At 43.1% G+C, this 18,806-nt stretch overlaps 1 protein-coding gene across 1 annotated transcript in view; it reads left to right on the top strand.

Moving 5' to 3' along the window:
* adam22 (ADAM metallopeptidase domain 22) overlaps positions 1-18,806 on the top strand; it is a 53,987-nt gene that overhangs the window by 10,772 nt on the left and 24,409 nt on the right. Inside the window, exons 4-6 of the mRNA XM_078286939.1 lie at positions 6,261-6,327; positions 9,689-9,771; positions 13,197-13,260. Coding sequence (XP_078143065.1) covers positions 6,261-6,327; positions 9,689-9,771; positions 13,197-13,260 — 214 coding nt within the window. The remainder of the gene's footprint in view (positions 1-6,260; positions 6,328-9,688; positions 9,772-13,196; positions 13,261-18,806) is intronic.

Genomic DNA, 18,806 nt, shown 5'->3' with positions numbered 1-18,806 from the left:
GCTGCGGGGTTCAGCGGTACCATTCCACATACTGTCACAGATACTGATCTTCATGTTCTCTTTACGGCAGCGCCCACAACATCCCCAGCCACTGCATAATTCAGGAGTCAACTGTACTTTGCCTGTATGTTGCGTGCTACAGAATAGGCTGTGTAATAGACCCAAGATGCTGCGTTGGAGAGAGACATTTCCAAATGAGGCTCACAAGGCCTGGGAATATAAGGTTATTATTTGTTGTTCTTTTTTTATTCTGCAGCATTATTTCTTGTTTGTGAGCGTCAGTATTCCCTGTGCAATAAGAGGAGGGATCCCGGTGAATATGCCGGTGGAATTGCCCGTCTGATAAGTGATTGGAGAGTGAATGAATTACAGCCTGGAGACCTTTAATGAGGCCTCAGTGGGAGGGAGGGAGGGAGGGGAGGAGAGGGAGGTGGGGGGTAGGGCAGGTGAGAGCAGCTGCAGCTTTCCCCCAAAGAGAAACCTTCCCCCCTCTCACTGTCCCTCTCCTGCACTCCTTTCTTTTCACGTCTTATTTTCTCTTACCCACCCCTTTCCATCTCACTCCATCCCCCATGCATCCTATAATGCATTTATACTTTCCTCTCTGGGTTTCTCCTCTCTGACTCTGCCTTTCTCTTCCCTCAGCACTCCCCCATCCTCATTACAGACCCCTGACACAGCACATGTTCAGCCCTTTGTGTGCTGCTGCCCCTGTATTACCGGGTTAAATGGCAAATCCATATATGGAGCAGAAGTCCCTTTGATTTGACTAGAGTGTATGTGTGCAGATGCGTATGGATCTATGGATGTATGTGATTGGTTTTGTGGCTTGTTTTTTGTGTGTGTATTCTTATGTTTGGCTGTTTTGGAGTATTTTCTTTTTTTCAACTGAATGTTTTAAGAAGAGTCTTTGAAAGGAGCTGTGTGAAAACGATGAAAAGCCTGGTACCCCAACACTTGGAGGGTTCTGCCAGCCTACACACACACACACACACACACACACACACACGCATTAATCCTGCCAATCTAGCCTTTTTGTGCTCTTTCTCATCCTAGTGCCATGGCAGTGCCTGGCGACACAGTTCGTGAGAGGAATTTTAGAGCACATGGAAACGTGGTTTCTGTGTGTGTGTGTGTGTGTGTGTGTGTATGATTCACATCAGGAGATCAAATGGAGTTGCCACAGCAGATGTCATTACCCAGAGCAACTCACAACAAATGCATTAAAGGAAGGATGTAAGTGGAGGCTTGGTGTGATTGACAACCAGACGGACCCTGTGGACAGCTTGCACTCCCCCGCTCAGCCCCTCTCACTGCTTCAGACAGTTTTACCTCATGAAAGTCTTTGTAAAGCCCCACTTAATAAAGTTGAATAAGTCTTTTCTGTGCAGCATTTTCCCAGCTGAAGGTGCGTCAGTGCAGTGCTCTGATGTTGCCATTGGTGTTGAGAGTCTGTGTGTGTGATCGGCGGAGAGAGAGAGATGTGATTACTATGTAAATGGCTGCTCTCGGGTAGCTCTGGGGTGTTTTCAGCTGATGTAGTGTGTCTGCGGATCCATGTCTGAAATCTCCTCTAGGCTTGATTGACAGCTGGACGCCAGCTCACAAGCAGATGTTACCGCGGCGATGAGGCCAACACATCTCATCCAGTACAGTGGAGGATAAGCAGCGGATTCAAAAAGCAATGAACTGAGAGAATGAGTAACAGGCAGTGAATGAGAGAGAAATTGAGCAAGAGAGGAAGAAGAGAAGGGAAAGGGAAGGGAAAAAGGACACACATCTGGTTTCAGACACACATCTGGTTTCCATGGAGACCTGTAGGTGCCAGATGCACTAACATGTCAGTCTGACATGAAATCTGTCTGGTAAACTCTGGTAGACCAATTGTGCCACCATGAAACCATTTGCATGTTCTGGAGATGTGATATTCTACTAATTTATGAGCATAACATATCATCGACGTCTCTGTTCCTCTTCCCTCATCCCTCTTTTTTACTTCTCTCCGTTTGTCCTCGTTAATGAAGTCCTCTCCCTCGATTTACAAACTCCCTCCCTCTGATCATCATTTATGTTGAATTTTTGCCGGGCTGCTTCCCAGAGAGATGGATCACACGCAAATAATGTATGAGTGTATGTGTGCGCATATGTGTGTACTTCTGTGTGCATGTCGTTATTTTTGTGTGTTTCTCAGTGTATGAGAGCAAACCTATTAAATCAGACATGTATATATACAGTGTGCGTGCGTTAACAGGGAGGGGATTGCATGTGTTGGAGGAGAGAGCGCTGTGTGTGTGTGTGTGTGTGTGAGAGAGAGAGAGTGTGGGGGATGGGGTTATGGGGTGCAGCGCCAGCGAGAGGCTGCGTTTGCGTCTTTGTCTGTCCAATAAATTATTTAAATCCCGCAACAATTAAAGCTGAAATCTGTTATCGGCGTCCTCCATTAGCGGCCCCCGTGTCTGCCATGCTGCCTCCGTACGCTCCTCGGTCGCTCCCCCTGTCTGGGCTCAGCGTGGGGCCCGATCCAGATCACAAGCTCTGAATCTTAAACACACAACAAAGGCTAACACCGCGCCGCGTCTGCGAGTCAGGGATGCGCACGCGCTCACACGTGCGCAACGTCTTCATCACAGGAGCGCGTGAATATTTTGATGGGGGTTCTTTTTGATGCGAAATCAAAAGATGTTGACACGATGTTGCTCGTGCCTCTAGATGCGTGGCGTATTCGCTGTGTTTAATTTGTCTACATGTGCGATGGGGGTTAGTTGTTAGTCGCGGGGTGATGTGTTTAATGCATCATCTGAGGTTGGAGGGTGCGAAGAAGAGTGGGTGGGAGGGAATGGGGGGGTGGCTTGTTTTTCATATAGAGGTCGCATGCTTTTTCAGGAGAGAGCTTCAGGAGAGATTAGGCGGTGCATGATGGGATATCTGTTAGGGCCCCGAGCTCTTTATTCACACCTTGTTCCTCCTTCCCCTTTAACTTTCACTGCCTCTTTCTCTTCCTCTATCTATCCCATTATATTCCCCCCTTGACAGCCATTCCCTCCCTCTTTCCATTTTATCTCACTCTCTCTCCTCTCTCTCTGCATTTTTTTTATTGCTGTAGCAAACTGCCCATTAGTCATCTTAGAACCAGTCTGCTTCCCTAGTGTGTGTGTGCAAGCTGAAGTCATACACACACGCACACACACACACACACACACACACACACACACACACACACGCACACAACCATGTACACACACACTGCACACACTTATGGGTTTCATTCCAAACACTATATATCCATTTTGGAAAACTTTTGATATTTCAAAAACAGACAGACATTTTGTAAGAAACTGCCTCATGATGACTCATAACTTCAATAGTAATTGATATTTTTGCTTCACTTTCAAGACAGCAGTCCTTTCGTCAAAGAAGAGATCACAATTTTCAAATGGTGTGTATAGAAATGAAACTATTCATACCTTAGTGCTGTTCTGTGACAAAAATAGCCTTTTTAATTGGTCGCACGCATGATTTTAATAGTCCCATAACCCGCATAATCTGGATTTCACCTAATTGGTTACATAAACCATCAGAGCTACTCCAGGGCTAAACAAATTAAACGTTAAACTTCAAACTAATGCTGTGGCAGTGCAGAACCATGGAAGTGACAACAACTTAGTCCCAACTGAGGCTAAACAGAGTGAATGAAGATTATTCCAGTTAATTAATTCAAGACACGAAAATAATACATGCATAAGCATGTTGAAAAATTGTTGAAAGTTTTTAAAACTTTGCTATGGAATCATGATTTTAATTTTTAATAACATTTTCACATTATTTTTTCATGGATTCTTTTTTCTGGTTCTGTCTGATATTCTGTCTGTGATTGCTTGGAGCTGACAGCTCACTGAAATAATGAAAATACTTGTGTTTAGCCCAAGTCAAGGTTTTTGTGAAGCGTCCCAGAGCTGAGACGAAATAGGTTTTGATTTTATAAGACATGTATACTCCAGAAGCTGTTAGGCCAAATGTAAGCCTTGTTCACAAAAACACTTACATTTTCTTGCATAGTTATACCAGATGAAGTCAAACTCCTGCTTTAATAGCTCCTGCTTGTAAATAGCCTAGATGGAATATTTCTTCTGGACAAGAAATGTAATAAACAAAGTGACACCTGGAGGTAAATTTAATTGCCCTAATCTTTGAGTTCAGCTGGAAGCTGGATGCTTCCATACAAGTACTGCACTCCAAATAAAGTCAGGGAAATACATGGGAAGATCTCACACAATATACTGTATATCCATCTAACTCTACTATCTCTAAATTTAAACATATAAGTGATATTTATCTTTTGCCTTGCCATTTTTGAATGTCCTATTGTGAATAAATTCTGGAAAGTTTTTTCCTCATACATAATATATTCTATTTTGAGTATAGAAGTAGACTGAGAATGTTTTGGCAAAAATATTATATATTGCTTTGAAAAGCAAGAGAACTTCTGTCTTGAATACATTATTAACCTCCTTGTTATGTTGGGCAAATTCTCTTTACTCAAGCAGAAATTTAAGAAGTCATCTCCAATGCTCCAAGTATTTTTAAGTGTTATTGAAAATAATAAGTGCTATAATGGTATATAATAATATAATAATAATGTCCCTGATTGCCAATCCAATGAGCACTCGTATTTTCTTTATTTTTTAAATGATTTATTTGTTTATTATTCATGTATTTATTATTTATTATTATGCTTTTTTTCTTTTCTTTTTTTATTTATATAGGTTTTTTTTTTCCCATTGTATGTAATTCTTTATATAGTCCTAATTAATGCAGTAATACATTCTTTATTGTTATACAGACAAAGCATGTAATTTGTACATTTGCATTGTTTTTTAAAAAAAAGACAAAAAAAACAACAAAACGACAGTCACCTCATACTCACAGCCACACTTTCCAAACTTCACTGTGCCCCCACACTGTTTGGATGAAACTGAATAAAGAGTGGTTTGCTCAGCGAACGTTCGGGGTGAAAATCCATCCCACCTACTTTGCTCTTGCCGATGATTGGATGCTGACAGGAGGTTGGAGGTGATTGATGGCTCTCTGGGCCAGTGTGGTGAGTGGTCTGTTCGGGCACTGCATGCTATCTTGGTTATGGATTTTTGTGTCACTTCCTATACTCTGACTGATAAACACCAAGGCGCTACCGGTGCTGGGGCACTGCCAGTGTCTCCCACAGATTTGTTGCTTTGGAAACGATGTTAAGGCCCCTGATTCAGCAAAGTGGTAAAATTTAGCCAGTAATGCTGATTCTTTTATACGGTTTTCCTCCTCTGATGTGAGGTCGGTTTCATTTGTGGTGCTTTGTCCGTAGCATTTGTATTGTGTGTGGGTGGGTGTGTAAGTGTGTGTGGGTGAGTGTGTTTATAGAACTGCTCTGAGGTGACACTTGGTGTGTATCCAAGCATCAAGTTACTGTTGGCCCTGTCACTGGTCATTGAATGTGTATATAAAGAGATCAGAGCACCTCAAAGCCTACTCCTACCCTCTTGTTTATTTATGTGTGAATGTGTGCTTGTGTGTGTGTGTTTGTAAGCGTGTGTGCCTGTGACCGTCTGTGTGTGTCCATGTTCAGGTCACCTATTTGTGAGATAAGAGGCTGAAACTTTTAACTGCGATATTGCTTGTTCAAACAGGCTGAAGAAGGAAGAAATCACCATTTCTGCACCGCATCCCTCTCTCTCTCTCTCTCTGTGTGTGTGTGTGTGTGTGTGTTCACTGTAGCTCATACATCTCTGTCTCAGATAGGGCCTGCAGTGTGTATCTCCATAGGGATTCTTGGGTCCAGCTTTGCTGAGAAAGCACACATAGACTGATTTACCCTTATTTATGCCACTCTTTCTCTTTCTTGCTCTCTCAATTCATGCTTCCTTTTCACTCTGCCTGTGTTACTTCTTTTCCTCCTTATCAACCTTCACTTGTCCTTCATTGCTCTGATACTGACACACACACGCACACACACACACACACACACACCAGACATTTGCTTGAAGGCTGGATTTGTATAATTGTGTTTGTGTGAGTTTGTGTGCTGGAAATAGCCTTGTCCCTCTACGCTGGTCATAATTGGCTGGGCTGATGCTCTGAAGCTCTGCGCTGCCAAGACAGAATACAGTCATTCTATAAAATACAATTACACTTGTCCAACTGAGGGACACTTAGAATGAAGATCGACAATTTTCTAATTTTTCTTCCTCTACTTTCTTTTCCCTTCCCAGTGATCTCCTGTCTTCAAAGTACGTGGAGAGGCATTTGTCTGAAAATGGGAAGGCTGTCATCACCAAAGTAAGTCTGCAACTCATCTCTCTGGACGCTTTCTCAGACTTAAATATTTGCAATTAGAATGAAAATGACAGTATAATTCATGTTGCCCAGGTGTTTTGACGCAGTGAAAGGTAGTGTGGTTCTGTGCGCCAAAGGGTAAGACACCTATAATGTCACGCTGTGATGTCATTCCCTTTAGCGTACTTTTACCCTGACTCAGAGTCAGAAATTACCAGAGTGGCTGAATCAGCGCTACTGATGATGAGTCTTCAGCTACATGTTGTAAAGTTGCAATGTCCTTTATGCCCTGCAGGATTTCCTCTCTCCCTTAGAGTTCAGTAGATTAATCAATATGTTAGAGAAATATTACCTCGTGTGGCCAGGTCTTGGTTAGGCCCTGATTTCAGAGGACCTGAGTGGAGCCAGCCGTAGCGGTGGCCTAAACCTTTAACTACCATGAGATTAAGATTGCTGCGATAATCCATTACAGGTCACACGCTGTGGCGGTGTTGTATGACAAATAAGTGGTGGGATTTGAGGATTCACTCAGCTAAGCAGCAGATTAGTTAGATATTAGATATTATACAGAGAAGAATCCAATTTACTCCAAATACTGTATGATCTGGTCACTCAAAATTTTGATGTTACTGATTACAAAGCAACCTTTCTGTGAATCAGTTCATTATATAGATGAATATCCAGAACGTAGTGTGTCTCTGACTTTGATTTTACTTTATTTCCTCTCTACTAACAGTAGAAAGGATGATGTGCGCTTTGTGTTTTCATTTACGTTTTGTTATTCAGGAAGTTTAATATGAAACAGGCTGTTTGTCACTGCTCACTGTCGAGAGATGAAAAGTCAAAATGTAGGCCTTGATCGCAACAGAATTGCTGCTCCACTTGGTACGCTTTGTTAAGTGGCACATCACACACGCACACATGCATAAATAGACAACATGTACATACACACGCACTAACACTTCACTGTACTTTTCTATTATTTCCTTATCTTCATGCACTGTCTCTCATGCACATAATCTTGCAGCGACACTCAGAGGGTGCGCTGTCCTACTTGTTTACCAAGTGACTGACCCTGACATTTTCTTTGTTCATTGTGTTGTTGTCCAGATTGGTTTCGATGATTAATTATTCTTATATAGGTCCTAGGAGATCATAGATCAGACCGATTTAGCAACACACATACACACACACACACACACACACACACACACACGCGCGCTTTCACACTCACACACTCACACACACACTGACACACACACACACATGCTCAGGGTGTACCCACAGTGCCGGGTTTTGGGTGTTTCTTGCTTTGATGAGAAGTGGAGCAGAAGGTTCAGGGCGACAGGGGGAGGAGAGACACTGGAATAGTAGAGCACAGCACCACTTATAAATAGCTCTCTTTCTCCCTCACCCACTCTGTCTCTTCATTTCACACTCTCTCTCTACCTCTCTTTACCCAACCCCTCTCTGTCCGTCTCTCTCTCTCTTCCTCTCTAGCTCTTTTCCGGTTTAACTACCTAACTTCCACAACCTCTTTTATTGCAGCCCATTCACTCTATTTTTCCCCATCTGTCTGTCTGTCTGCCTGTCTGTCAATCTGTCCTCCTGTTTTCTATCTTTTCTTCCCCCTCGTGCCAATAAAGCACTGCTGTTAAGTCTGCTTATATCTTATCTGCCAATACTGGCCATCTTGGATGAGAGATTGTGGAGAGAGGGAGAGAGAGAGAGACACAGGACAGAGAGAAGCAGTGTTAGTGTGGCATGCTTCTAGCTCCTAGCTCCTAGCGTGTTTCCTATGTCCTATGAATCAGAATCAGAAGTGATAGCTAAGTATGACATAATTGGGAGTGAGGGAGGGAGAGAGAGACAGAGAGAAAGAGATAAAGAGAGAGAGAGAGAGAAAGAGACAGACAGACAGACAGAGAGAGAGAGGAGACAGCTGAGAACCATGGGTTTGAAATACAGAGAACAAATCTTACCCTCAGCACGACTGATACAATTTCGCTTCCACAATTCAATGATAAACATTCATGCAAACATGCAGATAGAGTACCTCTGCACATGTATATACACACACACACACACACACACACACACACACACACACACACACACACACAGGTGCTGTAGCACAGGCGCAGACACACCTCCACATACCGTCACACACACCCATTCATTCACTCACATCCACATATACATGCACAGACGCAATCACAAACACATACACACACACACACATTGGTATTACTATACTTTTACTATACTTGTGAGGACCGTCATTGACTACATTCATTCCCTAACCCTAACCTGTATCTAACCCTTATTCCCTAAACTCAAGTCCTAACCCTAAAATAGCCCTTTAAAGAAGTGAGGACCAGCAGAATGTCCCCATTTTGATGGACTTTTCCTCATATTTCTATACTTTTGAAGACATTTGGTCATCATAAGTATAGAAAGTAAGCACAAACACAGACACACACACACCCTCACACAAACACACAAGACGGCCGTGCATGACCCATAGGGCCCAGGATAGGGAGAAGCCCACAGAGAGCGCTGGAGGTAGAAGTGGACGGAGCGGCGTGTTGCTGCTTACAGCAGCAGGCCCAGGAGAGGCTGCAGAGCAGAAATTGATCCTCTGATAAAAGCTGCCTTCCCTCTGGGAGACCGGCTTCCTGCCTAATGGCTGTTAGGCTGCAAGAAATGGACCAGGAAGAGATGGCCTGCAGAGCACTTAGACACTTAGACATCATACACATCTATAGAAATAAATGTGTGTTTATGCTCTGCACTTGGAGAGAGAGGGGGAGAGACGTGCACCACACACTCATAAAGGGATAGATGGAGAGAGAGGGAGAGAGAGGAAGGTCAATTTGATGGTGAGGAGTGACAGAGAGAGATGGAAAAAAAGTATTTTATATGAGTGACTGATGTTGTGGCTTCCTGTTGCGGAGAGGTTGGGATGGTAGGATGAGGTGGAGGAGAGTAAAGGCTCAGACTAGTTAACACACAAAATGGTAGGATGTGACTGGGTTAAGCTCACAGAGTGCAAAATAACACACACACACACACACACACACACACACACACATATGCGCACATATTTACACTAGATCATCTATACACTTGCACATTCTTGAACAAATATGCTGAGATGGATCACTTTGGTCACGGTGTGAGCAGGTGAATTCTCTGTGATTGATTGCTCTACACTCATTTGTCATTTCCTTATGAAGCACAGGGAGCGCTAATGAATACAGAGAGTGGAATAATTCACTCTGAGTGTATGAGATGTTTTAGGGGGAGAATGTGTGTATGATGTTAACCTGTGTGTGTGTGTGTTTCTGTGTTTTGCTTACAGGGAGGAGAGCACTGCTACTATCAGGGGAAGGTCCGGGACATTCCTGACTCCTTTGTGGCTCTCTCAACCTGCCATGGATTGCAGTGAGTACTAACTCTGTGTGTTTGTGTGTTCCTTTCTCTACCAACATTGCTATCTCCGTGTGTCCCAGTCCTGGGCCTAACTCCATTTAGCCGTTAGGCCAGTATAATTAGTTTTAGCCGGCCTCCTCTCTCTATGTATTTATCTTTATACTAGGTCATCATTCACACAGACAGGTGCAGCTCAGCATCGACAGGGAGACTTGTCTATTTAGGATTCTACATATAAGGCCTTCTCTTCTCTTCTCTTCTCTTCTCTTCTCTTTTCTTTTCTTCTCTTCTCTTCTCTTCTCTTCTCTTCTATTCTCTTCTCTGTGACGCAAACACACACACACACACACACACACACCTCTCTGAAGTGTTTTCCTGTGGGACGTTTCTGTTTCTCCCGTTGGTATTTTTAGATTTTGTGCTCTAAAGCAGCGCTCTCTGAGAGAGAGACGGGTCAGAAACAAGGCCTGCCAGGAGGAAGTTATGTACATTGTATATGCATTCATGTGTGTTCTGTGTTGTGTGTGTGTGTGTGTGTGTGTGTGTGTGTGTGTGTGTGTGTGAGAAAGAGAGAGAGAGAGAGAGAGAGAGATTGGGTAGTGAGAAAGAGGTCGACGTAGGGTTATACACCTACCTACATACCTGTCAGTTGAGAAAGGTATGTCATTTCAACAAAATATATCTTTATTCAACCAAATATGAGGCTAATTAAACCAAATACATCAGTGCAATCAAGTAAATTCAACTAATTATGGCAAGTGGGTGAAATCAGGTTGAAACTGAATATGCTAAATCAAGCAAAAGCTTTAAATAGCCTTTGCATATTTTATCTAATTGTGGCAAAGTGTTAATAAATTTGTTGGCACAAATTATGAAATAGTGCACACAAAATAATGAAGATAAGGACATTAATTAACCAAAATCAAACAAGGTCCATGTCGTACACATGCAATACCATCTCGTGCCTTATAAAATATATATTTTCTCCACTCTCAGGCTCCATAGAAATGAGTGATGTGGTGAGTCAGATATATAGAAGAATAGGATAGGATTAGACAGACAGTAATAGTTTAAAATTGTTCTCTGCAGACTTCATTCCTTCAAGTATCCAAGTATCTTAATTTGCCTAAAAGTACCTATAACTCCTACTGTTGTGTAGCACTTTATAACACTGTTATTATTATTATTATTATTAGCAGTAGTAGAATTAGTAGAATTAGTATTTAGCATAATATTAGCATAAGTATTAGTATTATTTTGACTGTACTCTCAAGTTTTTAGATTTTTATTGCCCATTAACTTCATGTAGAACCAACTGCCCTGGGTCTGGGAAATACACAAGCAGACATTAGAGAGGAGACAGAGACACAGAGACACACCCAAGCTAGGGAGAGAGAGAGAGAGAGGGAGAGAGAGAGAGAGAGAGAGAGAGAGAGAGAGAGACAAGGGAGTGGTGTTGGAGGTTAGAGATTTCAGGGAGAGTATTTCTCTGATGCTGAGTCAGGTATTTACGATAATATACATCCTGCCATCTCCTCTTTCCTTCTCTCTCTTGCACACACACACACACACACACACACACACACACACACACACACACACACACACACACACACACAAACCTTACCCGGCAATGCAATATTAACTGTCTAAGGGGAGATAGTGCTCTCAGATACATCCATCATAGTTGACATAGAGAGTTCACCAATAACTGTTGTGACTTAAACCTTCCTGTTTTGAGTGTTGAGAGAAATGTTAAAACCATCAATTTAGTTCACAGGTTTAATTTAAAAGAAAACGCTCATAATGATTAATGATTAAAAACGTTTTTAATCCAGGACTAGGCTTTATCCGTGCAGAACTGACTCATAGTAAGTCTGATAGTAAAGTCTCACAGAGTTCAGTGCTTGGTCCTCTTCCTGCGGTGCTGGTGACACAGAGGGTTGCCACTGATATCTAGCTTTAGCATTCTGGCGCTAATGGACTCTATAATCAACTTAGATCCATCAGGCAGTGGAGAGCCGGTCTACTGGTACAGTCACCTCTTGTGCGAAGTTGTAGTGTAGCTTTAAATTTTGGAAAATTGCTGAGGAACTGTGAATTTTCCTCTGTGTCTCCCTCTCTGTCTCAGACCAGAATGAGCAATTTTGAGTTTGGATTGGCAAGATTCTATAACATTTTAATGATGTGTATCAGTGACTGGACCCTAGATTTTAAGGCTTAGATTGACAAAAATCCAAGGCACACTCCCTTATATTCAAAAATTAAAAAGGCTTTATTAATGTGGCTGATGCATGGCAAGAATTAAAAAAACGCACCAATGCCTTCCTCAGGGAGCACCCTTCTATTATACTGTTATATGATTATACTGTTTCACCTGCTTATTTGCTCTCTCTTTCTGTGTGTGTGTGTGCGTGCGTGTGTGTTCTGTGTAATGTGCTGTAAGTGCCATGTTGGGCAAGGACAGGGTAATTGTTGAAGGTGAGTTCTGTGTGCTGAAGCGCAGAGAGGGGGAGAAAGAGAGAAGAGAGAGTAGGAAGAGAAAGAAAGTTTGCATGTGCCTGTGGTGTTTACCCTCACGCCTTCGCAGTTTGACCCGACCAATCTCCTAAAAAGCTTCAGATAAAGTTAATTAATGGCTGTGAGCCATGCATGTGCACGCGCGGTACACACACACATGCATTCCCAGACAGAAAGACCTTCACCCAGCTGCTAAATGAGAAATTGATCTCTGACTTTTTAAAATGATTGCTGGCTGTAACGATACAGTGTGTATGTGTATGTGTGTGTGTCTGTGTCTGTGTGTGTGTGTGTGTGTGTGTGTGTGTGTGTGTGTGTGTGTGTGTGTGAGATTTGGGGGGGGTTGCATATGTGTATGTTTTAATGTGTTGAATGCATTTTGAGTTTGTAATTGCATACTGAATGGATGCAAATTCAATTGATTTTAATTAATGTTAGATGGGATCAGCAGTGTTTTTCCGATTTAGTGCAAAATGCGCCCATTTCCAAGCAGCCTGAGTCATAGCCTATTTAGCAAACCAGCAGTGCCCGACCACTTCCAAATCCTTATTGTTCCAGACATATAATCCTTAGGTGACCTTTAAGTTTGCTGTGTGATGGAATTCTCTGAGATGATTGGGTGACCTTTTGTTTCACATTAGCCTCCACCCTTCCCAGGCAGCGCAGTCAAAGACTGTGGTGAGGGCAGCAGAGGATGCTGCCCAAAACTGCATTACAGTTACTTTTATGAGAAATGCTCTAATAATATAATAAAGCCAACCATAAAGAAATACTGGGCCAACATTGAAAAGGCTAACCCATCACACTGATAGTTTAGGAGTAGAATTCAGATGCATTATTCCATTTAGTGATGAATAAAACAACAGTAACGTTGTTACCCTCTCTCCCTCTCCCCTCCCTGCCTCTCTCTTTTTCAGTGGGATGTTTTTTGATGGGAATCACACCTATATGATTGAACCTGGAGGACAGGGCAACAGCAATGTAAGTACTCCTGCACTCTACACAAAATATATGCTGGTTCCTCTGTCACAGTTTATCTATTGTATTTTTTTATTAATTTTGGTAAATCATTATGTACAGTATATAGGGATTTATATGCCAAAGGGGAAACAAAATAACAGAAACAACAACAACAAACAAAATAAAAAAAACGGGGGTTGTTTTGTTTATTTTTTAAAACAAAAATAAACAAAACAACACAAAAATCTACACGCACAGTTAAAACAAACAGCACACAATCATGGCCATGGATATAAATTGATTGATTGTGACTAGGTCTAGGTAAGACCAGTTAATGTGTGGGTCAGCTCTCACACCGTTGATCCTGGCAGTCGATCTTTCAAGCAAACAAATAACCAAATATGTTGTAAAATGATAGTGGGTTCAAACCAATTCTTCATAACATGATATATATATATTTGGGTTGAACACAAAGAGATAAAGAGCTGGACAGGTTTGGCATTGCCAAAACATATATAAATAGTTTTGTGTCTCAGGACTGGAGCATTTAGTACACAAGTCATTATCAACCAGTTTTAATTTAAGTTTACAGGCAGGTGTGAAATAGAATTTGTGTGCAAATTTACAGTGAATCAGTTGATGAGTGAGGTTCTTAGATGAAGAGAAAATATTATTCCAAACTATAGACCAATTCCATTCAAAGTTAAGGTAATGCAGATTTTTTCCCCAGCTCTTCATTACTGGAAGAGGGCTAGCAATACATAAGAACAGTTTACTGTAGGCCAAGGCTACCAAGCTAGATGAATTAGAAGAGATCATTGCTACATTAGGGTGGGGGCACTGGAAACGTGAGGTCCCATGGGACCTCATATGCTGTACAGAGTTGAAGATAAAAGAACCATGAAGAACCTGGAATGAAGTTATTATGCCTTCAAATCTTGAAAGGAACGAAGACCGTGGCGATCAAAGATATAATTTAGAACAGTAAATACCTTATTTAGCCCACTGAGGAAATGGCATAGACCCAGACAAAAGATGATTGTTATACCAAATGGGAGACAGTAAATAAAAAAATAGATGCCATACAGACAGTGTGTTTCATACAATAGATAAATATTTCCTTCATTTTTTCGCCACCAGTTGCTGCTCAGCCCTGTTGAATTATCTGCTGTCAGATATTCTGCTAGCGGCGATGTGGCGCTACAGGACTATTGTGCACAGCAGATGATCAGTGAGAATAGAAGTCCTGATATTAGAGGATTCTTACGCGGGTCATGTATTGTCCTGAGAGGACCTCCAGACAAATCCGCATCAATTACAGATCACACACCAGTCGTTACCACTTTTCCTAATGAACCCTGAGTCCAGAGCGCAGGACCCAGGACGGGGAGATTTGCTGCGTTACAGAGCCTGGAGATAGCAGAGCAGACTACAGCCAATTAGATAATAACAATTACAGGCATTATGGTCGGAACGAAAGGACAGATCAGAGATGGTCTGAAGACGCCTTGAGCAACTGAGCGAGGGAGCAAAGCACCGATCCTCTGTGTGTATGTGTGTGTGTGTAAGTATATGTGTGTGTGTGACTCTAATTAAAATGTCCAGAAGAAGTGTGTGTCTGGGTGGTGTTAATCAGTAAGGGACGAGAGGAGAGAAGATAAGAGAGGTCAGGGACTTGTGTGCGCGCGCGTGTGTGTGTGTGTGTGTGTGTGTGTGTGTGTGTGTGTGTGTGTGTGCGCGTGCCTGCGTGTCTGGCACAGAGAGCTACTTAAGATTCATACCCATACGACAGGTTTGCTGCCCATAGCGTTGAAAGAGGGAGACGGAGAGCAAGTGAAAAGGGATGGACAGAGATGTAAAGAGCAGATGGAAGGTGAGAGGAGGAATGTTGACGGAGAAAAAATGCATGGGAGGTTTGAGAGGGAAACAGGTGCACAGAGAGAGGCGGAACTAAACACAAAAACAGAAGAAAATACACACAAGTGAGGACTACACTCTCTAGACTCCCATCAAAATCACGTGTATTTAGATTGTTAAGCTTGCTACTGTATTAGCCTTGTCAGCTGTCTCTGCTGTAAACAAACTGTAAAATGATAACAATTAATTGGTTTGTAATGCTAACAGACGTAAAGAAAGACTGGTAGTATTGTCTATACCAGGGATGCAGCTATAAAATACAAGAGAGAGAGAAGAGGAAAGCGTGAAAGAGGAGAGGAAATTTGGAGTAAATGAAATTAATAGAGTATTCTGAGTGCAAAAAATGGAGGAAATAAGATAGAGGACAGAGACAGAATGAGCAACAACAATGCTTCAGCCCTCTGGGTTTATATCACATCTGTCACGGCGCTCTCCTCCCTTCCAATCTTTCTCAACTCCCTCCCTTTCTCGCTTTCCTTCTCCTCTGCCTCTGTCGTTCCTCTGTACTGTTTTCTGGAGGGACTGAATTATTCAAGCGAGAGAGAGAGAGAGAGAGAGAGACAGAGAGAGAGTGAGAGGATGAGGGTAGAGGAGAGAGGGAGAGAGAGAGAGAGAATGTGAAGAGTGCACTCCAAGATCTCTTAACTCAGAATATCACTGCAGCACTCCTCTTCAGATATCTCCATCACTCGCTCACACGCTCGCTCACTCTCTCACTCACTCTCTCACTCATACACAGGCACACACACACACACACACAACACACTCTTCCCACATGAACACACACCCTCGCACGCAGACTTACATCTGACTGGTGCTCCTAGGCCAAATTTCCATATCGCTGTTTGCAGTGGGTGTTGGATGCAATTGTTTTTTGGGCAGATGTTTGGACATAGAAAAGATCTGAGCATGCTTGCATAGGTTTGGGAACAGATTCCCTCTGTTGGGTGTTGTGGTGTAACTACTGAGGCTTTTTTGGCGAACAGTTGGCACGTAGCTTCACTGGCAGCGTTGGTTCTGGCTCGTTAGGTTGGGGGACCCTGGCTGCATGACAAGGCCGGGGACAGCGCTGCCCTCCAGCCCAGTGGTGGCTGTCAGTTTGTCAGTACTGAGCTGTGGATGTCTTCCCCCCCGGGCGATAGTCCACCCTGACTGTCTCTCTCTCTCTCGCTCTCTCTCTCTTGCTCTCTCTGTCTCTCTGTATTCCTATATCTTTCTCTGTCTGTCTCTCTCTCTCTCTTTGACAGTCTGCTTGGTCTGCAGTTCATCCTCAGAAGTTCGTCAAACAGACACACAGATGTCTGCTGAAAAGCCTAAGTGCCCCACATGCCCTGCGTGCCAACTAACACACAAATGCTCACAGACACACACACACACACACACACTCACACACACACGCACACATACAGTCGCACAGTGATGGTAAACACACTGTCAGAAAATGGTGTGTTCTAAGTTAATTTTAGAAAGCGCTCTCCTTTTAAAAGGTTATGTCCGCTGTATTTGTTCGGTGACGTTCTCGGAAGGCTGTTATGTAGATAAACATGCCACTTATCACTCTCTGTCAATTAGTAAAAGAAGAAAAGAAGACGGGGCCTGTGTGTACCTTTCCACTTTGACGCTCCAGTAATTCTGGCTGTTATGATCTAGTTGAATGTGACAGTAAATAACATGGAGAGATGGGGTGTGTGTTGAGAGAGAGAGAGAGAGAGAAAGAGGGAGGGAGGGAGAGGGAGAGGTGGCATGACTCCTGTCTGCCATATGGTAAACCCATCTGCCCTTCTTCCGCCAAGGCAGAAAAAGTTAGGCAGGACGTTAGCTAAGTGTGTACTAAACAAGCTGCCATGGTCACCTTATGCAGCTAAATCACATGTGGTATTAAAAGTAATAAATGACTTACCATGTCATGTAAACAAGCTCGTATGCAAGATTCACTAAGTTGGCTACAGCAGAGGCAGATACACAGCACTAAATCAAAGGTTTAGCTTTGCCACAGACTTCACAGACAACATGCTGTTCCTCAGTGCAACGTAGTTGATAATTCTTGCACTTGTGTGTGTAAGTGTCTGTGTGCGTGTGCATGTGCGTGTGTCTGTGTGTGTGTGTGTGTAGTGCGCACGCATACAAGTGATGATGTGTGATGCTGGCTTGCATATGCAGAAAACACCATATGTTTAGCTCTCTCGTTTTTTGCCACCTTCCCAACCCCACCTGCACCTCGAGGCCCCTGTGGCTACATCTCAACAGCTCTCCTCGCTTCCTTCCATTTTTCCATTTGCCCTCCCGTCTCCTCGGTCAGGACTGAGACGAAGATTCGGAGAATTAAACATTTCCAAAATTCCCTCTTTTGATGTTCATACCTGGTCTGTGTATTCTCGCTGCGTGTTCCAGATCCTGCATGGGCGTCTGAAAGGAGGAGAGGCTGGGAGGATTAATAATGGCAGAGGGAAGAGGAGTGGTGGGGGTGGGGATGGAGGCTGCAATTTGGAGGGGGTTGATGGTTATGGAAGATGGGAGTAGAGGATACAGAGGGCGGGGGGTCGCACTAGGTGCCAAGGGGAGGGTTTTGAATCTAGGGCATGCTGGGAGAGTGTGGGTTAAAGTGGGTGGGATAAGAAAGGGGCTCCCCTGTGGCCTCAAGCCAACTGCATGTTACTAAACTGGGACCAGTTCATTCACACATGCAGAGATAGAGCGAGAGAGAGAGAGAGAGAGAGAGAGAGAGAGAGAGAGAGAGAGAGAGAGAGAGAGAGCGAAAATGAAAGGAGCAGAGCCCCTCCCTATTTTATATTCATGAGCCAGCAGTCTGTGTCTGAGGTACCATCTCCCCTGGCAACACAGGCTCCGCCCCCGTTCTTTTGTACCAAGACATCTGAGAGCCATCTGTGTTTAGACCCCTAATCCCCATCCTTACACACACCCTGCCGAGTCTGCATTCTATATGCTGTGCTGTGCTGTGTGTGTGTGTGTGTGTGTGTGTGTGTGTGTGTGTGTGTGTGTGTGTGTGTGTGTATTTGTAAGTGTGTGCGTTCAGGGATGAGAGGGGTGAACTGGGGAACAAAGAAGACACTGGTCAAGGGAACACAGTAATACAACCGTTAATTCAACATGCAGTAGCTGCTCAGATATTCATGATGGATGTGTTGTGTGTGTATGCTACAATTAATAAAACAGCAGCTATGTTATACACCACTTTAATTAAGGTCTAATTAATCATCAACCACTAACATCTCAGCCAACATTAAAGTGTCACATCAAAGAAGATACTGCATCCAATTATTACTGTTGCAATTTAAGCTGGTGGCTGTTAATTCAAAATGATCAGTCCACCCGGACCACATCAAAGATAAGACAAAACACTGGAGTGCTTACTCAGTTGCCAAAAACTATTCTAATAGAGAGTGCTCACTTTCCTTAATTGCTTCTGGTTCCTCTGCAGAGCCGGTCTTAGGATAAGTTTGATATTTACCAACAAAGCAGATCACTGTTCATGTCAGGGCAAATGTCAGGGAGGATGTGTCACTTCTGTCCTGTAACCAGACTAACCACAGTCTTGATGGACAGTGGCTCAGATAAAAAAAAAAAAAAAAACGGCCCTGGAAATTTGACTCAAACTGGCCCACCACAACTGACCCACAGATAATCCCCAA

The sequence above is a fragment of the Centroberyx gerrardi genome, chromosome 12 (assembly GCF_048128805.1).
Source record: "Centroberyx gerrardi isolate f3 chromosome 12, fCenGer3.hap1.cur.20231027, whole genome shotgun sequence".
Lineage (NCBI taxonomy): Eukaryota > Metazoa > Chordata > Actinopteri > Beryciformes > Berycidae > Centroberyx > Centroberyx gerrardi.
This window is presented reverse-complemented; position numbering and strand designations above follow the sequence as displayed.